The sequence below is a fragment of the Lissotriton helveticus genome, chromosome 2_1, assembly GCF_964261635.1.
Source record: "Lissotriton helveticus chromosome 2_1, aLisHel1.1, whole genome shotgun sequence".
Classification (NCBI taxonomy): domain Eukaryota; kingdom Metazoa; phylum Chordata; class Amphibia; order Caudata; family Salamandridae; genus Lissotriton; species Lissotriton helveticus.
In genome coordinates, this window is record NC_136059.1 from 878,414,920 (window position 1) to 878,440,267 (window position 25,348).

Here is a 25,348-nt window from a genome sequence, read left to right on the forward strand (position 1 = left end):
ACCTCTCTCCACAAAACGTACTTTACATGCCTCCTGGGCTAATTTGCATTCATTGTCAGTACTGCAAATGCGCTTTATGCGCAGCATTTCCCCATAGGGGATGCTGCGAATTAGATGGCGCGGATGATTGCTTGAAGCATGTAACAAGGTGTTACCAGCGGTAACCTTCCTGTGTAGTTTAGTTTCTAGTTTATTTTTGTCCTTATCAACATACACTTCTACATCCAGGAATTGCACTGAACAGTCACTTATGGTTGAAGTAAATTCCAAATTTACATCGTTAATGTTCAATTTCGCAACAAAATCAACAGCACTCTCTACTGACCCCCTCCAGACAAAGAACAAATCGTCTATATATCTGAGGTACAGTACTACATTTTGTTCAACCATTGTTCTGTGCTGCCCCATCAGGGTCTGCTCCTGCCACAGCCCCATGTGTAGACATGCAAAGCTGGGGGAGAAGCAAGACCCCATGGCCACCCCTCTGAGTTGTTGATAGGCTTGGCCACCAAAAGTAAAAAAATTCTGCTGTAAACATATTTGTAACATTCCCATAAGCATTCTGTTATGTTGTGCATTGTGCAAAGGACGTTTATCTAGAAAGAATTGAACCGCCTTCAAGCCATCCATATGTCTTATGGAGGTATAGAGAGAACAAATGTCCAATGTCATCAATATATAGTTCTCATTCCAGCTAAGCTGAGACAATTTACATAGGAAGTCGGTCGTGTCTCTTATATAGGAGTTCAATCCCTTAACCCATTCTTGTAAAAAATAATCAATGTACCTTGAAAGGTTTTCCGTTGCACTGTTGATCGCCAATATATATAAGAATCCACAATCCTGAGTGCCAGCAACAGCGCGCAGACACGAACCAGGCACAGACCCCAAAAACTGCAAACCAGCCACAGCTTAAAAGACGAGAGGGTCTGTGGAAGACGAAATCGGCCAATTCGTCAATTGAATAAGAATCCACAATCCTGAGTGCCAGCAACAGCGCGCAGACACGGAACAGGCACAGACCTATATATATATATATATGGATGTATGTCGATACCACGCATACCGTTACAACGCGGTATGTAACAACGTGGATTTAACAACGCAAGTCATTATGTCGACTTGCACTGGAGGGTGCTGGATTTAGAATTAGTGTAAATTACTATTCCAAATCCAGCCTACGTACAGTAGGGAAGGTGTTGGAATAGTAATTCACACTATTCCTTAGTCTAGAGCGCCCTCCAGTGCAAGTCGACATAATGACTTGCGTTGTTAAATCCACGTTGTTACATACCGCGTTGTAACGATTGCGTGGTAAAGGATGTTTCCCATATATATATATCCAACAGAGAGTACGCCACGAAAAGAGGCCACCACACGAGAATGGTTTGTCCATGAGCACGCGTTCACCCAGCGGGTGCCTCTGAGGAAGAGAATTTCGAAACGCGTCAGGCTCTCGGACCAGTGACTGATTGAAACTGCCACCAGAGCCTGATTGTACCCTGGAAATAAAAGGTTTGCCACCTTTCAATCGTGTTCGTGTGCTGTTCAACTGTGAGGGCAACTTTGAGCGTATATTTAGGGCGGTAGCCCCAGCCGCCGAACTTGCACGCGGCTTCGAACAATGCGGGGCCGACATGTGGGACACGGCGGTGGGATTAAAAGCAGACACTGCTGGCGGTGGCCCATCCAGGGCTTTTGAATTTGGGACAGAAATTAGTGCTACCATCCAAGGTTAGAATACCTTGACTACATTTTCCATAGTGCAGTGCTGTCATTGGACAGGCCCATCAAGGGACGGGATTACAGCGCTATGTAAAGAGTCCAGGAGCACGCATTCACCCAGCGATTGCCTCTGAGGAAGAGAATTTCGAAACGCGTCAGGCTCTCGCACCAGTGACTGTCTGATTGAAACTGCCACCAGAGCCTGCTTGTACCCTGGTAATAAAAGGTTTGCCACTTTCAACCGTGTTTGTGTGCTATTCAACTGTGTGGGTAACTTGGAGCGTATATATATATATATATATATATATATATATATATATATATATATATATATATATATATTTATATATATATATATATATATATATATATATATATATATATATATTACCTACTGGCGGTCGCCAGTAGGTATATATAGTTAGGATTTTTTCTCTATGGGTTTTTTGAAAATTCTATGTCTAATAACTTTGGCGTTTGTGGACGGAATTGGCTGAAATTTTCAGGAAAATGGCACATTTTGTTTCTGAGCAGCCCCTGAAAATTGGGGGGGGTTTCGTCCAGGGGGGTCGAGAATAAAGGGGTGTCCCAAAACGTGTTTTTAACATTGAGTTTTCCATAGGGCGGTTGGCCTCACTTTTAGCCCGAACGGCTGAATGGATTTGCACGAAACTTGGCAAAATTGTAGGGACTGGTAGCCCGATGTGCCTTTTGTAGGTCTCAATATATGTGCTCCAGTGGATTTTGAGAAATTAACGTTTAAAAAAAGATATATATCTGTAACAGCGGACCAGGCAGCGGCCCAGGACGCGTACTTTTCGCGCAACGGAGCTTTGTGAAGCGAAGCTGATTGGTTCTCCGGCGTCTGTCAACATTCCAAACAGTCCGTAGCGGCCGCCATCTTGTCTCTCGGTAGGATCGAGAGACAAGAGGAGGCCAAAGCGATGGGGCAAATGACCATAAGGGGGCATAGTACATTGTCGCTGACCCCCTAGGTTTGATGTGGAGGTTTTAAAAGGGCCCCGCGGGGCAAAAAAAAAAAATAATAATAATAATCGAACGGCTGAATGGATTTGCACGAAACTTGGCAAAATATTAGGGACTGGTAGCCCGATGTGCCTTTGCTAGGTCTCAATATATGTGCTCCAGTGGATTTTGAGAAATTAACGTTCAAAAAAAGATATATATCTGTAACAGCGCTCTGCTTCGCGTAACGGAGGTTTGCGAAGCTGATTGGTCATTCTGTCACTGGGCTATAGTTGGGCTACATCTGGCTGATATTTGGGCTACATTTGTTTTTTTGTGTGTCTGGCGGCCATCTTTGGGCTACATTGGGCTACATTGGGCTTCATTGGGCTACATTGGGCTACATTTGGGCTCCAACATATATATAGGCCAATGTAGCCCAATATATATTTTTCAAAGTTAATTTTCGTAAAAACCACTGGAGCATATATCTTGAGACATAGCAAAGGCACATCGGGCTACCAGTCCCTACAATTTTGCCAAGTTTCGTGGAAATCCATTCAGCCGTTCGAGCTAAAAGTGAGTCCAACCGCCCTATGGAAATGAAGGAAATGAATGGGTAATTTGTAATTAGCAAATAGCTAATCGCAAACTAGGAATGGTAAAGAATCGCTATTTATTCCTTAAAGTTCGCTATTTAGGAAATGCAAAAAACTTTGATGATACATATGGCGGTTCATCTCTAACAAGATAAGAAGCATAGGGATACATTTATGATGACTGGCGCATCACCAGGGATGTGTTAGTCATTCTGTGCCGCTGTTCCGTCACCTATGGTGTGCTGCATTTACAATGCGGCGCATCATGGGGCAAAAACAGCACAGATGCGTGATGTATCTGTGCCGTAAAGGTGGCGCATTGCTGGAGTTGTATCGCAAGTGTGATGAAGCTCCAGCAAGGGTCGGGGGTGCCCCTGTCGCAGGGTTTCTGTTCTCACACAGAACTGTGGACAGAGGATTGGAACCTCGGCGAATTAGGGTGTCCCAAATCAAAAACTCCTTAGCAAGCTAGGTACAGTGTCACATTGGATATAACAAACTCTCAATGTTTAGACAATCCAGAATATGAACTTATAGTACCTCAGGATACGTGGAACTCATGAACAGTCGGTCGTTATATATTTCTTAGAAACCAGAACATGGAGTTAAGAAGAACACATGTGTATTTGAAATGTTTATTTACTAATGCCGTCTTCTCAGGCGTAGTATCTTAGATAATACAAGTACACATATTATCAGTAGCAAAATTACCAGCATAGTTACTAGTACATAAAAAGCGAATGGTGATAGTATGTTAACATGCTGTAAATGAATAAGAGTTAGCAACACTTATAAGCAGCCGCGGGCCGTGGAGGGAGTTACGGTGAGGCAGGGAGGCGGGGAGGGGGAGAAGCAGGGTGGAGAATACAAGTACACATATTATCAGTAGCAAAAGTACCAGCATAGTTACTAGTACATAAAAAGCGACTGGTGACAGTATGTTAACATGCTGTAAATGAATAAGAGTTAGCAACACTTATAAGCAGCCGCGGGCCGTGGAGGGAGTTACGGTGGGGCAGGGAGGCGGGGAGGGGGAGGGGCAAGGTAGAGAGGGCTCCACCCTGCTTCTCCCCCTCCCCGCCTCCCTGCCTCACCGTAACTCCCTCCACGGCCCGCGGCTGCTTATATCTCACCCTCCCTAATACACATATTATATTATTTGCTAAGAAGGTCTCTTTGTGTTGGTTTAGGGCGTGCCCATACTTTAGTGTCTTAGATTTGAAGGAATCACATCAGCATACACCAGCTCTCTCTTCATGTGAACCGCATCAACTGTTGTGTATGTGTGTTCGGCAAAGCAATATAAAACCCGCCTCATGCCCAGAATTGGCAGAAGTTGCACTTATGTTATGAGTATGAAGTCGTGGAGATCAGACCTCATAACAATTCTGTATCGTGTTGTTCTTGAAACTTTAGCACTCGCTGTACAGATATAGTTTAACAAGCAAAGCAGATAGTAGAGCAATAACATATTATTCTCATGTAAACCACGATGAACTACTAGGTGGAAAGCTAAAGCAACAACTAAGTGTCGTGTGCAGAAGTTACAAAAAAGGAAAAATGGCGTTTAAACCGGTAATGAGCCCATGCTAACTTAACACGGTGTAAAGATATCCAGGACCTAGATGACACCTCCCCATGATCCGGAAACGAACTGAATAAGATAATAGAAGTGCCATCTCATGAGAGCAGATTGCAAGTTTATATGTGGACGGTCCGCAAGGTAAAGCATTAAAAACTAGGAAAATTTAATGCTAAAGAAAAATAAAACAGCCAAGTACTTTATCGAGTCTTAAGCCAATAGGCAAGGTAAATAATAAAAACTTGACAAATAAGTCAATGAATTGTCAATGAAATGCTAGTACTCAGCATATCAAACATGAAAAAGGACTATGACATAACTGTGTATGCAAAATAAGCTGCAACAGCCTCCAATAGGAAGTCACCGTCTTCATCCGAAAACAGTTCAGCCATCCAATTTAAAAGCGGAAAAGAACATACGTGCTCTCCCAGCACCGGATCCTCTATCACCATCAGAGGACAGCTCGGTGGGTTTTCAAGAAAGCTCTGTTCCAAGAAAGACTGTGCTGCCGCCAGTAAATTCCAGGGACCAAGTAGTCCATGCATCAATGCCACAGCCATAATCCTTTCGCCAGGACAAACCAACTCGTGAGTAATGATAGGAGTCATCAGCTGATTAAAGTCGACGTCAGGAGAAACCGGTCCGCAGAGACACAAATCAATGGCCCAATCAAAATCACAGGTCAGGCAGTGAAATACAGGCTGGACACAGGTGAAGTAGGAGAATCGAAAAGATAATCCATATGCCGTGCTTAATATCGCCAACGGCATTGTGCCATAATATTCTAGCATGCGATTGCGGAACAGTGTCAGCAGCTGCAGGGTGGGAGGTTGCATAGGAGGGACATCCATATTTAAAAATGTAAAAAAGCACAAGAGCGTCCGCTGGTAATGCAAGTAAAAATGCCAATCCACGAACCAGAGTGGAGAAAATAGAATGAAAGGAAGCAGGGATGACTCCAAAGATTTTCTCAAATGAAGTCACGAGATCACTGGTAACAACTTTAAAAAAGTGCGCCAGGGTCTTTGTGGAGGATGCGTTAAAGATAGTCGGAACCATCTTGCTGAAATTGAAAGGCAAATCTGAATTGAAAAGGGTGTGCACCTCTGTACGGGTGTTCGCTATGTGAAGCACGAAAGTTTCACGGGCCGAACTCAAGGCCACCTCTCTCTGAGACAAAAGAGCTCTTATTCTTGCCATGCCGTTGAAATCTGTCCCAAGGTTGGTATTTGTGGCCAGATTGAAAACTCCCTATGATCATGTGTGGGAGGAAATAGAACATTTCTGCAGCAAATAACCCGTTCACTTACTGTTACGATAAAAGGAATACTTTTAATTAACTCAGAACAATCTTCATTATTGAGCATCAAATAACTACCATTTTCCAACAACTTGAACGTGGGGATGATAGCAGGAACTGGCGTGCTTTGCAACACGCAAGCCATATTTGGTCGGTGTTTGTTGCATGAACCGTGTAACTGTATGTGCCTACACATTAGTGAATGATCTGGCGTCTCAGTGCATTCCTCTCCATTCAGATAAACTTCTTGATCATCTTTGAAACATCTGTATGTGTATGGAAGCGACCAGACCTCATGAAGAAAAGCACTACCTAAAGGTTCATAACGACCTATTGGTATATATTTCATACAATTTGAAAACTTATATAAAGCAAAAGGCAGCGTTATTAAACCGTGGATAAGGCACGTTGCCAAAAAACCCGCAATCCTCTGCTGATGATGTCACTGAGCATGTCATGAATGATGTAATATGTGACATCATCAGCAGTGGATTACGGGTAATAGTATCTCTAGTTTACTCCCCTATAGCTGTCTTTCTTTTAACATAAGTGTCTGTTTCCTTCTCTTATACTTACTGTTTTTGGTTCGCTTTCGGTTCGCGTACCGGCGAGCGAACTGGGAAGCGAACTAAGAGAAATAGAGGTTGGCACAGTTCCAAATATTGTACCAATTTTTTAATAACGGGGAGGTAGTTCTGAAAATAACTTTTTTTTTAATTGTTTTTGTTGTTTTATATATATTTTTTTTTTTTTCGGAACATTTTTTTACTGTTTTTGAATTTTTCTGAACAGTTTTATATTCTTTTGGGTTTTTCTTGGAGGGGGCAATGAAAACGATTCATTGTAAAGGGCTCAACAGGAGCAACAAAACAAAAAAAGAAGTATTTATTATTTTGGGCGTTTCGTACAAACTTGCATATGATAGTCAATAGCTCTGTTGATCAGAGTGATGCTTCTTTCTCCGTAGCAAATGAATCCATCGCAATATACGCAGGTGTGTTTTACTTCACCAAATCTCATTTGTATATTTGGCACCCTCTCCCTGCCCTCTGGTCCCGTTACTTCCGGTACAACAGATCTTCTGGCCATAATAGGGAGATTATCTAGGTCGTTCCGAAACTGTGCAGCACTGTAGTTGTTAGGATGCCACCTAGTCATATGGCGATGCATTGTGTAGTTTCCGAAACTGTATTTTTTCTCGGTTCCTCTGGACAGTCTATCTTGACATATAAGGCAAGTTACGTATCTTGCATTTACTTTTTTCTGACCTTTGGGAATTTTAAAAAATTGCCAAATGAAGTTTTCTTTCCGGTGAGACGTCTTGGGCTGCTCAGGCAAAAACTGCCTCTCTTCGTGCTCGTCGTCCTGTTCCTCTTCTTCGTCTTCTTGTTGAATTATAACTTGAGCAGGTGGTCCACTCTTCCTTGGATGTGGTGGAGGTGGTGGGGAAGCACCAGCTGAAGCTACTAAAGAAGCCATTGCTCAGTGATCACAAAGGGTCTTTCTCTCACAATGATGAAAGTCAGAGTGAGGAAAGAAGGAGGGATTTTCATCATTTGGGAAAAACAAGAGTTCTCAACCAATCAAAAGTGTTCATTTTAGATTATATGACCTAGTCTTACATCATTAGGAAACCAAAAGTGAAATGAACCAATGAAAAGTGTTATTACCAAGTCACATGACTTGCTGTGTTTACGTTAAGCGCTTTGCAGGGCCTCCCGGTTTGCTTCCAGAAACCTGCGCTTTGCGACTCGCTTCGCGTACCAGTTCGCTAACGTAGCACGTCATATGACGTATCACGCGAGAACGTGAAACGTCATGCGGACGGGAGGCGTCACGATGTTGTTTTCTAACGCGGCACTTGCGGTAAAGAAACGTTTACCGGCTCGCGGTCTATTTCGCGGCATCAAGGTCAGCTAACGGGAAGCTTCCCGATTCGCGAAGCGGGAACGAAGAAAAAAAAATATTTAAAAAAAAAATTATTCATAAACATATAAAATATATTTTTGGATTTAAAGAAGAATACATTTTACAGCTACAGATATTAGCTGTTAAAAAACCAATGAAATTCACAGAAAAAACCATAGGTTATAGACCATATATAGTTAGGAATTAGCATTTACAAAACCTTGAAAATTCACTGAAAAAACCATAGGTTATAGACCATATATAGTTAGGAATTAGCATTTAGAAAACCTTATTTTACTCACACAAAACCATTGAAATTCCATATATAGTTAGTTGCACTAACTATATATCGCGCACCCGCAATCCACTGCTGATCATGTCACATATTACATCATTCATGACATGGTCAGTGACATCACTGATGACATCACTGATGACATCTCAAATGACATCACTGATGACATCACTGATGACATCTCATTTGACATCATTCTTGTGCTAATACGATAAACCTCTTCAGACTCTGATATAACCTTAGATACACTCAGTGTATACAGACACTCACACACTGCCACTCATCCATGGAGTTACTCACACACCCAGTCAGTCATGCAAAGAAACCATCTCACCTCCATTTCTTCAACTATACAGTTAAACACACCTTACTTATTGAAACATATACTAAAACATATTTACTCTCTTATACAATCCCTGATACAAGTTCACAATGATCGATACAACCACTCACTCATTCAGTGGCTCTCATGCACAGTTATTTATATATGCCAACTCTCAAATGTACTGTGTTTTACATATGTACTTACTATGACATGTAGCATTGAGATATCCATTCACTCATCAATACACTCATGCACACAGTCAACTGCCTATGTAGCTGTTTCCACATGCACTCTTGAACTCATACACCTAGTGAATAAACTGCTCACACATCTATGCATAGAGTCACACACCTTCCAGCCACCCCCACACAAACTCAATCTCCCATAGAAATACTTGGGCAACCAATTAATAACACATATAGCCTCTCGTATAGCTAATGATCAACACATGCAGCAGTTTACAGAACAACAGACATAATGATGCACAAATTAAGACAGTTTAGTCACTAACCCATGCATTCAGTGAGACACATTTAATCACTCACTCATACAGTCAGTCACGCACCTACTAAATCCTTCATCCAGACACTTATACATCCACTCATTCTTCAATATGTAAGACATATTTTAACTTTACAGAAACATACAGTCACTGGATGTAGTCATCAGTGATGTCATCAGTGATGTCATTTGAGATGTCATCAGTGATGTCATCAGTGATGTCACTGACCATGTCATGAATGATGTAATATGTGACATGATCAGCAGTGGATTGCGGGTGCGCGATATATAGTTAGTGCAACTAACTATATATGGAATTTCAATGGTTTTGTGTGAGTAAAATAAGGTTTTCTAAATGCTAATTCCTAACTATATATGGTCTATAACCTATGGTTTTTTCAGTGAATATATATATATATATATATATTCATTTATATATATATATATATATATATATATATATATATATATATATATATATATATGAAGGTTTCCTACATTTGATTAGTAGAGTTGTCACAAATTACAGTGTGACATTTTTTCTAAAGTTAATCATTGGTGCTATGAGGCAGAAATAGTTTGCATGATCTTTTCTTCTTGTGTAAAAGGTATGGCACAAACCGATTTAGCTGCAGTCTACACATCAGCCATATTATATAAACGTTTGTGCTGGTGCGTAAAAAAAGCTTTGGTCTGCACTATTTTTCAACAAATTAATTTTGCTCTACTTAATTGAAGGGAGACAAGTTTGAAAACAAATCAGTTCGCTACTTTTTTTTATACTACATTAGCAGTCAAAATAGTGCAAAATATATATGCACTAATTTTGCCCCATGGAAAATCATTTAAGATTGTCATGTCATCAGATTCATGAGAACCCAAGAGCTGGAAACTTACTTTTTGTGGAAAATTCTCTATTTAAACCTATACCATTTATTCAAATTATTATCCAAAATGCTTTAATATGAATTTTGCACTCTATATCTTAAAATGTTCATGGGGGAAAAAGGAAACTCTTCCCCACGAACCCGCTTTGGGTCACTTGGGCTCACTTGCTCTGTCAAAGTCGCAAACAACCTTTATGTCACACCACTTTTAAAAGTCACCAGCCGTCACTGCCGTTAGCCCTCAACTAGGATGCTCACTCGTTTACTACTTGACTTTAAAACCGACCTCAAGAACCTCCTCTTCTCTAAATTTAGTGCTTGGTTCACAAACATGTTTCCCTGTCATCATGGCAGTATATTGAAAAATGCACAATTTGCTCAAATTAAAAAAGGAATTTGCCATAACAATTGCACACGTGCATTGGCCCTGTGTGCTAAATTTGTGCATAATGTGCGGCCTAGTGTGTGGAAGAGGCAGATCTGTGCTTATAGGTCTGTGACTGTCACACATCACCCTCCCACATGAGAGTCTCCATCTGGGACCATATTACCAATACGGCGCACTTTTGTTTGTGTGCCACGGCACACTTTACAAAAGCCGCACCCAGCGCAAGCAAGGAAACACATGTATTAGAAAAAATGCGCTGCCCCAGGGCAGCCACAAACCTGTGCTGCCTCCAGGGCAATACATTCAAGAGAAATACAGAGCAGCTGTTTAAAAGCTGCTCATTGTTTCATTCTGCAGGCAGCAACCCACCTGCACTTTTAAGGGGAATTAGAGATCCCCTTGCAAGTGGGTGCACAGAGTGACTGCACCCGCCTGCAGTGGGATGTCTGAGATGTCGCTGGGACCCATTTCTACCTCCCAGAGGTAGAAATGGTAGACCATCTATTTGTGGCACACTTTCGGTGCACCTCTTAAATGTCGGTAATGCAGCGTGGTGAAAGAGGCAAAATGACATGTCATAGAGGCAAAATGAATAGGGACACGCCCTTATTCAAATGAGGGAACGCCCTCTAATGAAAGCCCTGGCGCAAAATGTGCCCCAACACTATCTCTATCACAGAACGGGACGCACAAGTGTCTGCAGCCCGTTTCTCGGTGTTATGCTGCCCTAGGTGAGATTTGAAAAATGCCGCCCCCTCCCTTGTACTACTAATTATTCACAAGAGTAATATAACCCCTACCTACCCTCACACGCCAACCCCAGAAGCCACTGAAGGCCTAAACAACTACACAAGCAAACAAACCACAGGTGTGTGTCACACGTCTGCATCTGGCTGCCTACTGCACCTATAGCCGTATTAGAAGAACATTGATTCCCATAACATCCCTCGGTTTGATTGACAGCAGAAATGTCTTAAACAAGCTTTGAACAGGAAAGTCTTGCTTATATTGCAGAAAGTTTTTTAAAAGCACCCCCGCTCCTGATTGGCTACACAGATGCAGAATGGTTGCTTCCTATGGTGTAAGGTCTGATCAACCTCGCTCCTCCTACGGACCCCAGAGCACGGAAGAAGGGACGAGGCAGTGTCTCAACTACTCTTGGAAGCAGAGTCCGGCTGTGTGTGTGTTTTAACCTCCTGGGCCATGACAGCCCCTATCTGTTTGTTCCCGCTGGGAGGACCAGATAGACAGCAACCCGCTCCACAGAAAGGGGCAGTTAGGAGGGTAGATGGATGAGAGCTGGGTCCATTTTGGTCTGAAGGAGGTGCCGCCGCTGGGAACCGTTCAGGGACACCCACATGACTGGGGCTGTTGGCATTGCATATCAGTCCTTAAACTCCAGACAGTCGGAGTGAGAGTGGGTGAGGAGATGATGCCCCATCCCGGTTTCCTTTCAACTCCCTCACAGGACATTTTCCCTTTCTCTTTGAAGAGGGCATCCCCACCCCACTCCCAGCGGAAGGAAAAAAACCTACAGGGCTGTACCCTGGTGAATGCAAAGTGATTTTAGACACTGACTACTCCCGGCCTGACCAGCCTGATGCCACCACAGCCTCTTAAGCTTAAAAAATGTGACGTTACAACAGCTAATCGCCTCACATGTTCGCACCTATCTTCTCACATTTAGATCAGACTGCAGATGCGATTTTGGCACCCCCGCCCACCTGCCCAAGACATGCTCCTGCCGTTCTTTACACAGCCTTTAGGCCAGGATTGTGAGAGCCATGGGGTACAGACAGACCTCCTTGCAGGGGTGGAAGAGACGTGAAATGAAACAACTGTTCAACTTTCCTTTTTGCCCTTATCCCGTTGGTGTAAAGACAGGGCCGGCACCTCGACATACAAGGGTAGCATTTCACGACAATTGCTGTAGAGATAGGGAGCGAGCAGAGAACGGCTGTAGCCTTTGCACGTCTCACTACAGATTCCATGTCAAGAAAGTGCACCAAGAAAGGCCTCGCTCGTTAATATTTACAACGCGTGCACCTCCCTCACACACAGTGAGGAGCAGCGAGAGAGAAACAGAGGGAATAAGAGAAAGAGGAAGAGAGACGGACGACTGAGAGCATCAGAGAAGGAAAAGTAGACATTATTTCGACCACTAAATGAATCCTACCATGTCCCTAATACACCGTCTGGCACCTAAAGTCTCTCACACCACGTGCAACAGAAGCAGGCTGCAGGATCGGCCAACAAGTCCTTGCCTTGATGCTCTTGACTCCTCCTCTCAGCTTCACAGCACTCCGAGTCTGCTGTGCGCCAAGAGGCTAATCGAAAGGTGACAGGTCTGCCCCTCGTAATTTCATTGGTCCAGTCTCTCTGGGGGCATGCCAGCAACAAGAAGCAGGGCCGTCACAAGTAGCGCGTTCGCGCTATGAATGATTAACAGTCCTGATTATTATAGATTATATGAAAAATTATTTCCCCCTTTTGCCGCCCTCCCCCTTTTGCCGCCCTAGGTGGCTGCCTAGTCTGGCCTAATGGTAGAAACGGCCCTGCGAAGTTCTGCAAAACCATTGTGCCCCGGGTGTGCAAAAAAACGGGCGCGCACACACATTGCGCCCCCCCCCCCCCCCGGGGCACAATGTATAATACGGACCCTGGTGTAGGATTTATGCAATGAACATCAACCTTTTTAAGCTAGATTAAATGACTGCTCATAACATAGAAGAAAATAGTCAGAGGAATCACAGTTCAATGATCAAATACATATAAACATTTACCTGAGTTCCTGGAAGGACAAGGTAAACACGGCTCTCCAAAGCCATAATCCGGACTGGCGCAACAGCATTCGGACTTAGTCACAGCCCCAGGGAAAGGGCGGATGCAAACCCCCTTTTTAATTCCTCCATAGCAAGAGCTGCGCATGTGGGTGTCTAGAAAGGGTAGGAGTGAAGGGAAACAGAAGCATTACTTTCCTGAGGCCGGATTACCAAGAGTGCTGCTTATCTGGTGTCTGAGACATGGAACGTGTTGAAAGTGCAAAATGTTTATTCAAAGCATAATGCGGGGCTGGAAGTCGAGAGGCTGGAAACACAGTGTATCTTGATGACAAATGAATCATGCAGCATATGGAAAGGTGCATTAGGAAACCACAGAAAAATATGAAGCTTCAAAGAAGGACAGTTTCCTAAATGCCTTTTAATGAGGTCACCTTCCAAGCAATTACTTTCCCTGCATATTGGACCACACAGTACGTTGCTGGCATTTTATAGAAATTAATTGACATTGATTCCTTTTGATTAATTTGAAGCTTAATGTTTGAAGTAAAATCCAAAGGCTCACAATATGTGGTTATGCAGGCCATGTAAAATGTGCTGACACCATCCTGAACTTCCAGACTCCCAGTGGGTTTCTAATATGGTACGGGAGAGAGGTGCGCGTGTGTTTTATTGGAAGTCTGGTCAATTCATGTACAATGGACTTCACTAGAGTTGGCACAACTTCTCCAGAACACAAGGAAAGTAGTTAGGATTTTTTCAGAAATAAAAAAAATGACAAATGTGCTTTACTTTTTAAGGAACATAAAACCTTCGACCTCTTTAGCCTGTGCAGTACAGAGAGATTCCTCACCTACACAAACACGGCCATCCACACCAATCGCAAGGCCTGGTGGGCAGTCACAGCGAAATGACCCTTCAGTGTTTATGCACTGTCCGTTCATGCAGATCCCGGGAGTGTGGCATTCATCAATATCTGTTTAGGATGAACAAAACAATATCACAGATCATTTAAACCGGTACAATCTTAACATGATTTTAGCTTTAGATAACCTCACCTTCCTGAGCTTCTCTTTGGTTAATATTAAATTCCTTAAGCATAAATGGCTCACACAGCACTTAGAACCGAACGTAGATGTACTAAGCATTTTATGGTTGCAAATGCTCCGATGTGTTGGGGAATAGGCAATGGTCCATGGAACATGTAACTATCTCACTCTAAATAGACACCACCCTACAGTTAGTCCTATGTCACAGTGAGCAGGGGGCCCATGTCTGGGTATACCCTTCACACTTAAGGTGTCTACTGCAGCAAACAACAAAGCGATGTGGCCACATTCCAGTCTATTCAGTATGAGGATGTACCGAGCCATGAAACCTCACCCTCAGAACACAACCTCACAGAATCCAGAGTAGAGCCACGCCCTAGAGGCAAAAAGGGAACAGCAAAGCAGAGATAGCAGAGTCCCCTTAATGCCCAATGATGAAGGGGGAAGAAACACCAGCACTAAACACAGAAGAGGATAAAAAGTAGCCCAGTGACAGATGCCCGACAACCCAAGAAAAAAAGTTCTTCAGAAAGAGTAAGTAAAAGAGACATCACTAGGCAGTGCAATAAATGTATGCACTGAAGCAAATGCAAAGATTAATTAAAGCACTATGAGATAAAAGAAAAGTAAGCTTGGGAATAACACAAGTCAAGCAAAATGGATAGGAGCCAGAACATGGACAGAAACCAAGACACCGAAGGCCGTGCCCCACAGGAAAACCACAAGGCTAACTATCAAACATTAAATGTGAGCAGAGCAAAGAATCAGTGGCGGATGGTGGAATTTGAAACTGGTGAGGCACATGGAGAACAAATCAACGTATGGCAGGCCTAAGACAGTATTCCATCTTCCAGAGGTCGATAAATGAGAAACATTCCTAAAGGATATGGTAACATGGGTTATTCACAGTGCTCAGAAATTGAATAATACATGGAACATTTTCAATGTTAATTATTTATACAAATACATGGCGCCAAGTGCTCTATATTGTGTTAGAGTGATTTGAACAGCGCCATATTTCTATCAAACTGGCCTCACAGCACTGTCAGAGTTTGAATGCCTTACAGCCTGCATACGTTGATTTGTTCTCCATATGCCTCAACAGTTTCAAATTCCACCAGCCGCCACTGGTGAGAGAGAAACATGGAGCATGGAGGCAGGACGCGTTTTCCGATGCGAAAGTACTTGACCGAGATAGCAACACAGATTGCAGGGGGTGCAAGTTGTGGGATGGGGAGGAGCACGAGGCAAAGAGTTTTGGGTGTTTTTTGGTGTAGGCACACAAAGGGAAGAACAACATCGAGCTCAAGGGTGGAAATTGCAGGGGGGAACACATGAGGGACAGAGCATGGGGAGTGTTTTCCACGGGAGGGAGAAGTACTTAAGGCGGGAGCACCATGGTCACAGGAGTGTGGGCCAGGACACAAAGGATAGAGCAGCGCAGAATGCAGGGGCAGGGGTTAGGCGATTGCTGGAGGAAAACCACACAAAGGAGACAGCAACACAGAGCATGGTTTGTTTAGCAGGGATGAAGCACACGAGGGAGAGAGAAACATGGAAAATTGTACTGTGGTGTTTTGCAGGGGAAGAAGCACACAAGGAGATAGCATTATAAAGCATGGGTGGAGGTAATCGCACAAGCGAGCGAGCAACATGGAGCATGTGTATAGTGGGCATTATGGGGACAGAACTCAAAACCGGTATACAACCTTTACAACGCAACTTTTACCACGACCTACCATTACCACGCATTTTTTACAACGCAGGATCCATTACAACGCATACCATTACCACGCATGTATTTACAACGCAGGTACTTTTACAACGCATACCATTACAACGTAAGTATTGGTAAGTATATTATTTTATTAAAAATATTATTTGTTTTTTTTTGTAAAGGGGTATTTTTTGGGTTCAGGGTCAGTTTTGGGTTTTTGGGTAAAGGGGTATTTTTAGGGTTCAGGGTCAGTTTTCAGTTTTTGGGTAAAGGGGTATTTTTAGGGTTCAGGGTCAGTTTTCAGTTTTTGGGTAAAGGGGTATTTTTAGGGTTCAGGGTCAGTTTTCAGTTTTTGGGTAAAGGGGTATTTTTAGGGTTCAGGGTCAGTTTTCAGTTTTTGGGTAAAGGGGTATTTTTAGGGTTCAGGGTCAGTTTTCAGTTTTTGGGTAAAGGGGTATTTTTAGGGTTCAGGGTCAGTTTTTAGTTTTTGGGTAAAGGGGTATTTTTAGGGTTCAGGGTCAGTTTTGGGTTTTTGGGTAAAGGGGTATTTTTAGGGTTCAGGGTCAGTTTGGGGTTTTTGGGTAAAAGGGGTATTTTTGGGGTTCAGGGTCAGTTTTGGGTTTTTGGGTAAAAGGGTACAGTGTAAAAATTAAATATAATTAAACTTAAATTAAATTGATTAAATTAAATTGATTAAATTAAATTAAATTAATTAAATTAAATTAAATTAAATTAAATTAAATTAAATTAAATAAATTAAATTAAATTAAATTACATTATATTAATTTTAATTAAATTAAATATTAAAAAATATTATATACTTACCAATACTTACGTTGTAATTGTATGCGTTGTAAAGGTATATGCGTTGTAAATACATGCGTGGTAATGGTATGCGTTGTCATGGATCCTGCGTTGTAAAAAATGCGTGGTAATGGTAGGCCTGGTAAAAGTATGCGTTGTAACGTCATACATCCCTCAAAACCACATGCATTCTCACAGAGTGTTTAACCAAAAAAACTAAAAAGTGAACAGCAACATGATACTAGTCAGCCAAGCAAAAGGATGATACAGAGACTATGCTCCAGGGGAGGGACAAACACAAGTTGGACTAGATGGACCAAGGGAAGTCACTGGATACGAATCAAGCAAATAAGAGTGACAATAAAGCCAGCCAATGGTAAGCAATGGAAAGCTATAGGCCCGCTGTAAGTTAAGAATGAGTCTTTCACAAACAGAGAGCTTGCATTGAGTGTTAGGTGAGCCCGAAAAATTGGCCATACAAAGCTTGAAAGAACCTACATCAGAAGGACCTGGTCCCAAGAAAAAACTACAACTTGAATATCAGGAAGAAGAAGTATAGCTCTGGAGAATCATGGCACAAGTGTTACAGCCCAGCATCCAATCAAGGCCAGAGCAAAGACACTTAAAATCACATTTCTAAAGAACGCCTTGGGAGCCTCCATCCACACTTGAACCTGAAACGCAGTGCCAAACATCACTACAGTGGAGGTTCAGTAGGAAGAGTGAACTGACGGGGTGAATGGAGTTTGACTTGGGACTGTGCACAGCAAAGCAAACCTGCTGCAAGCACACTTGGCCAGAAGCCATGAGAACACCCAATGCTGGCTCAGAACACCCTATGCTGGCTCAGAACACCACTTGAGGAAGACTGAGCAAGACCACAGCCAACATCAAACCCACCAAGCAACCCCAAAGGCAAAGCAAAATCACGCACAGACTCCAAAGGACATCACAGGAGAAGGGCAGCTGTACTGAGGAGAAAAAAAGGTCAAACACTGTCCCTGGGAGGCACACTTTTGAGACAATCATTAAATGTACCAGGACTCAAGAATCCTCTGTTCATCCAGCACTGAGGTGAAGAACCACATCCACACCAATGTAAGTGAACTGTTTAGACCAGGATTTGAAAACCATAGCAACTACCATGTATATACCATAAGAAGCGAGATAACAGTATGCAACACCTGCCGATGGAGAGCTGGACCATCATCAAAGGATACAAATAACAATTGGATGAGCAGCATTCAAGCACTGGAAAAAGAACTCATGTCTGGGTATACCCTTCACACTTAAGGTATCTACTGCAACAAACAACAAAGTGATGGAAGAAATGCTTCAATTAATCTCAGCCACTGGCAATCTCAGTGGCCACATTCCAGTCTGTCCAGTATGAGGATGTACCCAGCTGTGAAACCTCACCCTCAGAACACAGCATCACAGAATCCAGAGGAGAGCCACACCCTAAAGGCAAAAGGGAACAGCAAAGGAGAGATAGTAGAGTCCTCATAATGCCAATGACGAGGGGGGAAGAAACACCAACATCATACATAGAAGAAGATCAAAAGTAGCCCAATGACAGATGCCGGACAATCCAAGTAAAAATCAGAAGTTCTTGAAAAAGATAAAGTGGGAGAGACATGACTAGGCAATGCAATAAATGTATGCATTGAAGTAAATGCAAAGAAGAAATATAGCACTATGTGATAAAAGAAGCGTGGAGCTTGAGAATAGCACACAAGTGAAGCAAAAGGATATGAGCCAGAATTAGGAACAGAAACCGAGAAACCTAGCGCCACGCCCCACGGCAAAATTACAAGGCTAACTAACAAACAATAAATGTGAGCCGAGACAGGAAAAGAATGTCACAAAAGGACAAATATTAATAATAATAAAGTGTGTATCCAATGGAAACGCTGTGTGTCCATCCGGCAACCATGAGGACCAACACACAAATGTGCCTCGTGTAAACTCATGAAACACTAGAAAAATCAACACGTAAGCCACCACGTAAGTCAGGAGCCGAGTTCCACCAGTAATATCAATATCAATACCCATAGCAAAGCCACGAAGGCCCATCAGGTAAGAAATAAGGTTCCTAATAGAAGGTAAAAGAGGCAAGTCTGCACTAGGAACCAATCAGAAAGTCAGATTGAGTAGACCAGAAGGAGCAGCAGGTACCCTGCCCACAGAGACCACCACTTCCAGATTACCCAGCACGGCAGGAGGCAACCAAGATAGGACAAAAAGGAAAGATATCAGGCACATGATTAGAAAGAGAGACAAGCCCAATGAGCCGCCTAAAGAATCTGCAACAGAGTTGAACAGTTGGCAAAGGAGTGGCAAAGAATACTACCACTAAAAAGAAGAACAATCACCGATGAGGGCAAATCAACAAAATCAAGTGGCCACATGAACAGGGAACAACCCTGTGAAACATGTGAATGAAAAAAGGAAAGAATAGGATACCCAGATATCAAAACAATAGAATGGCCATATCACTTAACAAAAGTAGGCCCACAGTATCAGTCAGGATCGAAATCCAAACAGAATCAACAAGCAGAATCCTAGAAAGAAAGAAGTGACCAAGATCCACTAATCTGCAATGCACATGAAAAAAACAACTGTCAGGGAGCATACTGGAATGTAAAGCGAGAATCTACACCATACTGCAGGGGCACCCACAAAACAACAAACTATGTCCCACCAAAGAGGAACAAAAGACAAATGATAGCAATAGCCTGAACCATTGGCCTGGCTACCCAAGGCTAGATCAAATTGCAGAAAGAGAACCCAGAGTCACTAGAAGGATGTACTAGTGAGAGAAGCCAGAGAAAGCAGAACAGACAGGCCGTTAATTAAGCAGAGCTCCTCCCATCTAAGCACTACCCTGTCCTTCTACTGTACAACTTCAGAGAGCTGGAGGAAGCTGGTGCATTCAAGGATGGCCGCAGGCCCTGTAGTCATATGCTCAGGAACAGGTAGACAGAGATAGTGCACACAAACCACCAATTCCACCTACCAACCAGAACAGAAAAATTACCAAAGGGAAGCAACATGTACAATACGACAATGATGCAGCACGGTGGAGGGAGAAAGACAAAGAGGCACAGGCACAGAACCACTAAAGAAAAATACTGGGCAAACAAGCAACCAGAAGAAAGCACATGTCAATGAACCACATAACCAGATAACACTTATTGCACAGGACACCACTAATGAGCCACATATCAGAGGGAGCCTTGAGATCATAACTTAATAAAGCAAACCTTTAATCGCTGCAACACAATGAGAAAAAAGTGGACCAACCTGAAAGGACTAGATGGGATGCTGCACATCTGCAAATCGAGGGAAATGTCATACTTGGCCTTGAACTCAAGTAAATGAAGCACAGCCAAGGATAAATTAAATGGTCGAACTCCCAGTGGCACGGGTCAGAGGATAAGAGTGCAAAAACAAGCAATAGATGATATGCAGTCAATAGGAAATCCATTGATTGTTTTTTATTTGACTAATTAGCGAGATCCTTGATACATTTTGTGATTGACTAGACCTTGAAATGCACACATGACTATACTAAAAGCAGGACTTGAACCCTTATACATTGTAAATAACAGATGTTATCACAAATGAAATCAAAAGGATCATGTAACTTTCGTTGGACTGGAAAAACCAATATCGTAAGGACCATATCTGCACAATGTAAGCACCCAACTCACTGGACAAAACTGCCAGCTCCAAACAACACTCAATCAAGAATTACAATCTTTCCAGAGACCAGCAAGGAAAATGAAAGGTATTGTCTTTGCAAATAATGAAGAGAGACCAAAACAAAAATGCTGTGCTCCTACTTTGTGTTATCTATGCATTCATTATATGCGAGTTATATTCCTGGCTATGGGGGAGTTAGCACACTGCTGTCATCTCAACAAAAGCTCCCCATTGCATTGTGGTAAATGAGTAAATATATGCATGTCAAGCACCCCTGAAGAGAACTGCTACTTCCAGATGAAGAAGGGGAATCACCCAGAAACATGTGTCCATAAATACACATGAATGCAGGCACTGGCTGCACCAACTGATGGTGAACACTTCCTGCTTCTTCATCTGAGAGCAGACTGTGAGCATTCATAGCTCCACGGACCATAGATTTCTCCATGGTGACGTTTAAATGATGTTGGAATCGCACCATGCCCCCTGAGTAGCATATCAGGCGATTTGGAACCCCCAGCTACTGTAATTTGGATTTTTCCTGTGTAGCCACTCTGGCAACAGGATTAGGTTGCCCCCCCTCCCTTGTCCAGAAGAAGACTCGCCGCTGAGGTCGCAAACTACCCTTACAGCACAAGTCGAGTCGAAACGTCTCCACCTTTTTAGACCTGTACCGCCCTCCCCAGATTGATCCATGAAAAGGCATTCTATGCAGGATATATGACTTTACAGATTTACATGTAAATTTATAAAATGTATATGGGACAGGCCTTGTTTCACTGGATTGTTGTTCCAGTCTGTTGAAATATCCAATTGTTAATTTTGTATCCTTCTTTGATTTATACTTTCTTTTTCACCATCTTTTCCTTCTTTTCGCTTTCCTGCAACCTCGTACATGCTCTTTAATTGTGTAAATAAACTACGCATAAGCAATGAAGTAATTGTTTTGGCGCTTTTTCCATTGTGGTCATGTTAAATACATGTACTCTTTAAATTAAATTAAATTATGAGTGAAGTACAGATGCTTTAAACACCTGGTTTTGATATCAATTATCAGTATTGTAGTTCCACACAATACCGACTTCTTCCAATTTTGTAATTGAGTTATTGTTCAAGACATTGGTTACGGACCATTCCTTTATTAGGGCTCGCCTGCTGATGCGCTTCAGCGCATAGCTGGCGAAGCTCTATAGGGGCTTATCCAGTGTTTATCCACTGGCGATTCCACTGGCGATTCCTTCAAGTGCATGTGCTTTTTAGGTCATTGCGCTTGCGCAAGCCCTAAAAAGCGCGTGCACAATGCCACCAGCCGCCTGCCTGCCTGCCTCGCATTACCACATCAAAGGCAGCCCTCCGAGCGCATTTCTCACCCCCTAATTATTCACGGCCGGCCGGCAGGCACATCAAAGGCTGCTGCTGCCGTGACTCGCATTTCTCCTCCCTCCTCCCCTATCACTGCCCAGGCCGGCCGTACTTTCTCTTTACAAGGGCGCCCATTCCTGAATCACTTGAAATCTCTCCACATTATTTGCATTTTGTTAATTAAAAAAATTAACTTCAACACAGCGTTGCACATTTTTCTCGACTTCGGAAGGATGAGTCCCAATCTCATTTGTACAAAGTGTAGTAATGGGATTATTGGAGAGTTAGAGAAACGTGCTCACAAGTTACATTTTTATGCAAATCATCTGAGTAAATAAACAATAGCATGGTGCCGTTTGCGTCCTTGACTTGATCTGGTTTTTATTTTTATTTTGCTATTATTCTCACAAAGGCTAAGAAGGTCTGCCTACTTTAGTATTAAGTGCTATACGTCGCATAAGCAACAGCTAACCATTCACTCACCCACGCAACGCCACTCACCCATGCAACGCCACTCACCCACGCAACGCCACTCACCCACGCAACGCCACTCACCCACGCAACGCCACTCACCCACGCAACACCACTCACACACGCAACGCCACTCACACACGCAACGCCACTCACACACGCAACGCCACTCACACACGCAACGCCACACACGCAACGCCACACACACATGCAACGCCACACACACATGCAACGCCACACACACATGCAACGCCACTCACACATGCAACGCCACTCACACATGCAACGCCACTCACACATGCAACGCCACTCAACCACGCAACGCCACTCACACACGCAACGCCACTCAACCACGCAACGCCACTCACCCACGCAACGCCACTCAGCCACGCAACGCCACTCAGCCACGCAACGCCACTCAGCCACGCAACGCCACTCACACACGCAACGCCACTCACACACGCAACGCCACTCACACACGCAACGCCACTCACACACGCAACGCCACACACACACGCAACGCCACACACACACGCAACGCCACACACACACGCAACGCCACACACACATGCAACGCCACTCACACATGCAACGCCACTCACACATGCAACGCCACTCACACATGCAACGCCACTCACACATGCAACGCCACTCACACACGCAACGCCACTCAACCACGCAACGCCACTCACCCACGCAACGCCACTCACCCACGCAACGCCACTCACCCACGCAACGCCACTCACCCACGCAACGCCACTCACCCACGCAACGCCACTCACCCACGCAACGCCACTCACCCACGCAACGCCACTCACCCACGCAACGCCACTCACACACGCAACGCCACACACACACGCAACGCCACACACACACGCAACGCCACTCACACATGCAACGCCACTCACACATGCAACGCCACTCACACACGCAACGCCACTCACACACGCAACGCCACTCACACACGCAACGCCACTCACACACGCAACGCCACTCACCCACGCAACGCCACTCACCCACGCAACGCCACTCACCCACGCAACGCCACTCACCCACGCAACGCCACTCACCCACGCAACGCCACTCACCCACGCAACGCCACTCACCCACGCAACGCCACTCACCCACGCAACGCCACACACACACGCAACGCCACACACACACGCAACGCCACACACACACGCAACGCCACACACACACGCAACGCCACACACACACGCAACGCCACACACACACGCAACGCCACTCACCCACGCAACGCCACTCACCCACGCAACGCCACTCACCCACGCAACGCCACTCACCCACGCAACGCCACTCACCCACGCAACGCCACTCAGCCACGCAACGCCGCTCAGCCAAGCAACGCCGCTCAGCCACGCAACGCCGCTCAGCCACGCAACGCCGCTCATCCACGCAACGCCGCTCACCCACGCAACGCCACTCACCCACGCAACGCCACTCACCCACGCAACGCCACTCACCCACGCAACGCCACTCATCCACGCAACGCCACTCATCCACGCAACGCCACTCATCTATATGCAAAACGAAAAATGTCAAACTCTTCTATTGCGAGACCTATTGCATTTTCAATGCTTGTTCCTGTATTGCACCCAGGTCCGATTGTCTTTTGGGTTACCCCGTTATTTGAAACGAGATTACAGCCATGCTCTCCCTCCCACACTGTACTGTTAGAACTCCTTCTGGGGTGATTCAGCTGACGAGCTTTGGGATGCACATTAGCGATTCGGAGTGGTACTGACCTGACGAAATACAAGCAGAGTATCAAGCACCCCTAAAGAGACCTGCTACTTCCTACTAAAGAAGGACAATCGCCCAGAAACAACTGTCTACAATTGCAAAGAAATATCAACACCTTCTAAACTAACTGGTGGTGAACATTTCCTTGCTTGTGAGTAACTGGAATTATCAGAATGCAATGGAGGACCTTTGCTGATATGCCATCAGTGTGCTATCTCACATACCCAAGCACTGGGAAAGATCCTCCTGGAATGATTAGGCTGACAAGCCTTGCACCTGCACACTTTGTATGGGTACTGACCTGATGGTGTACAAGCACCCTAATGACCTGTATTTTCTTCCTGCTGAAGAAGGACAATCACCCAGAAATGTGCACAGGACTACACTAAAATACCAACAATGAGCCTCATTTATGAGGTTTTTCTGTAGTTAGCACCACAGGCCTTCCTGCAGCGCTGCCCTACGGCAATAGAAATGGGCAGAAATGCACCGTATCTATCAGATACAGCACATTTTTGTCCTTTTCCCCTGCGCCGGCACACAATGGGCTGGCTTGCGTCAATGCAGGCACCTTTCCACCATGGTGCAAGGGTGCCTGCCTTGTGGGGATGATTATTTTTGTGCAGGAAGGGAAACCTTCATGCCGTTATCCTGAATACAGCATGTCTCGAAGAGACAGCGCAAGCGCTGCCTAGGCAAGACCTAAAAAACCTGGTTGGAGGAGACATTCTTATGGCTAATGTATTATGCTGGGTCAGGCACAAACTTTACACATTATCCCTTAAGCTACACTGGGGCAGTGGCAACTTTGCTGTGCTGTATCTGTAGAGCCTTACTCTCCACCTCTTACACTAGAGTTAAGAAGGATATACATGAAAGTGTTTAATAACTGAGATGTGGGCTGCTAAAACAGTGGCGCAAAAAGGGTGCAGTGGACCCTAATGCAATTTAGGAAACTGGGCCTCCACCCGCCAGCTTTGTAGTAAAAACAGTTACTTATTGAGAGAGAAGTGGGCCACTCACACATCTGGATCCCGGTGCCACTGCACTTGCTGCACTATGAGGGAGACGCCCGGCGGTAAGAGTAGTGCTCATGGCTGAAGGGTGGCCTGTGACAAAACGTATCTGCGGCTCTGCACTGTAGTTTACTTAGAAAACAGATTAAATTAGCAAAGCCTACACGTGTTCAGAAAGCACGAACGACGAGTGAAATAAAG

At 44.1% G+C, this 25,348-nt stretch overlaps 1 protein-coding gene across 1 annotated transcript in view; it reads right to left on the reverse strand.

The window, feature by feature from the left end:
• Nucleotides 1–25,348, reverse strand: part of FBN2 (fibrillin 2) — a 1,174,837-nt gene that overhangs the window by 341,532 nt on the left and 807,957 nt on the right. Inside the window, exons 15-16 of the mRNA XM_078675609.1 lie at nucleotides 14,110–14,232; nucleotides 13,260–13,412 (exon numbers count right to left, since the gene is read on the reverse strand). Coding sequence (XP_078531735.1) covers nucleotides 13,260–13,412; nucleotides 14,110–14,232 — 276 coding nt within the window. The remainder of the gene's footprint in view (nucleotides 1–13,259; nucleotides 13,413–14,109; nucleotides 14,233–25,348) is intronic.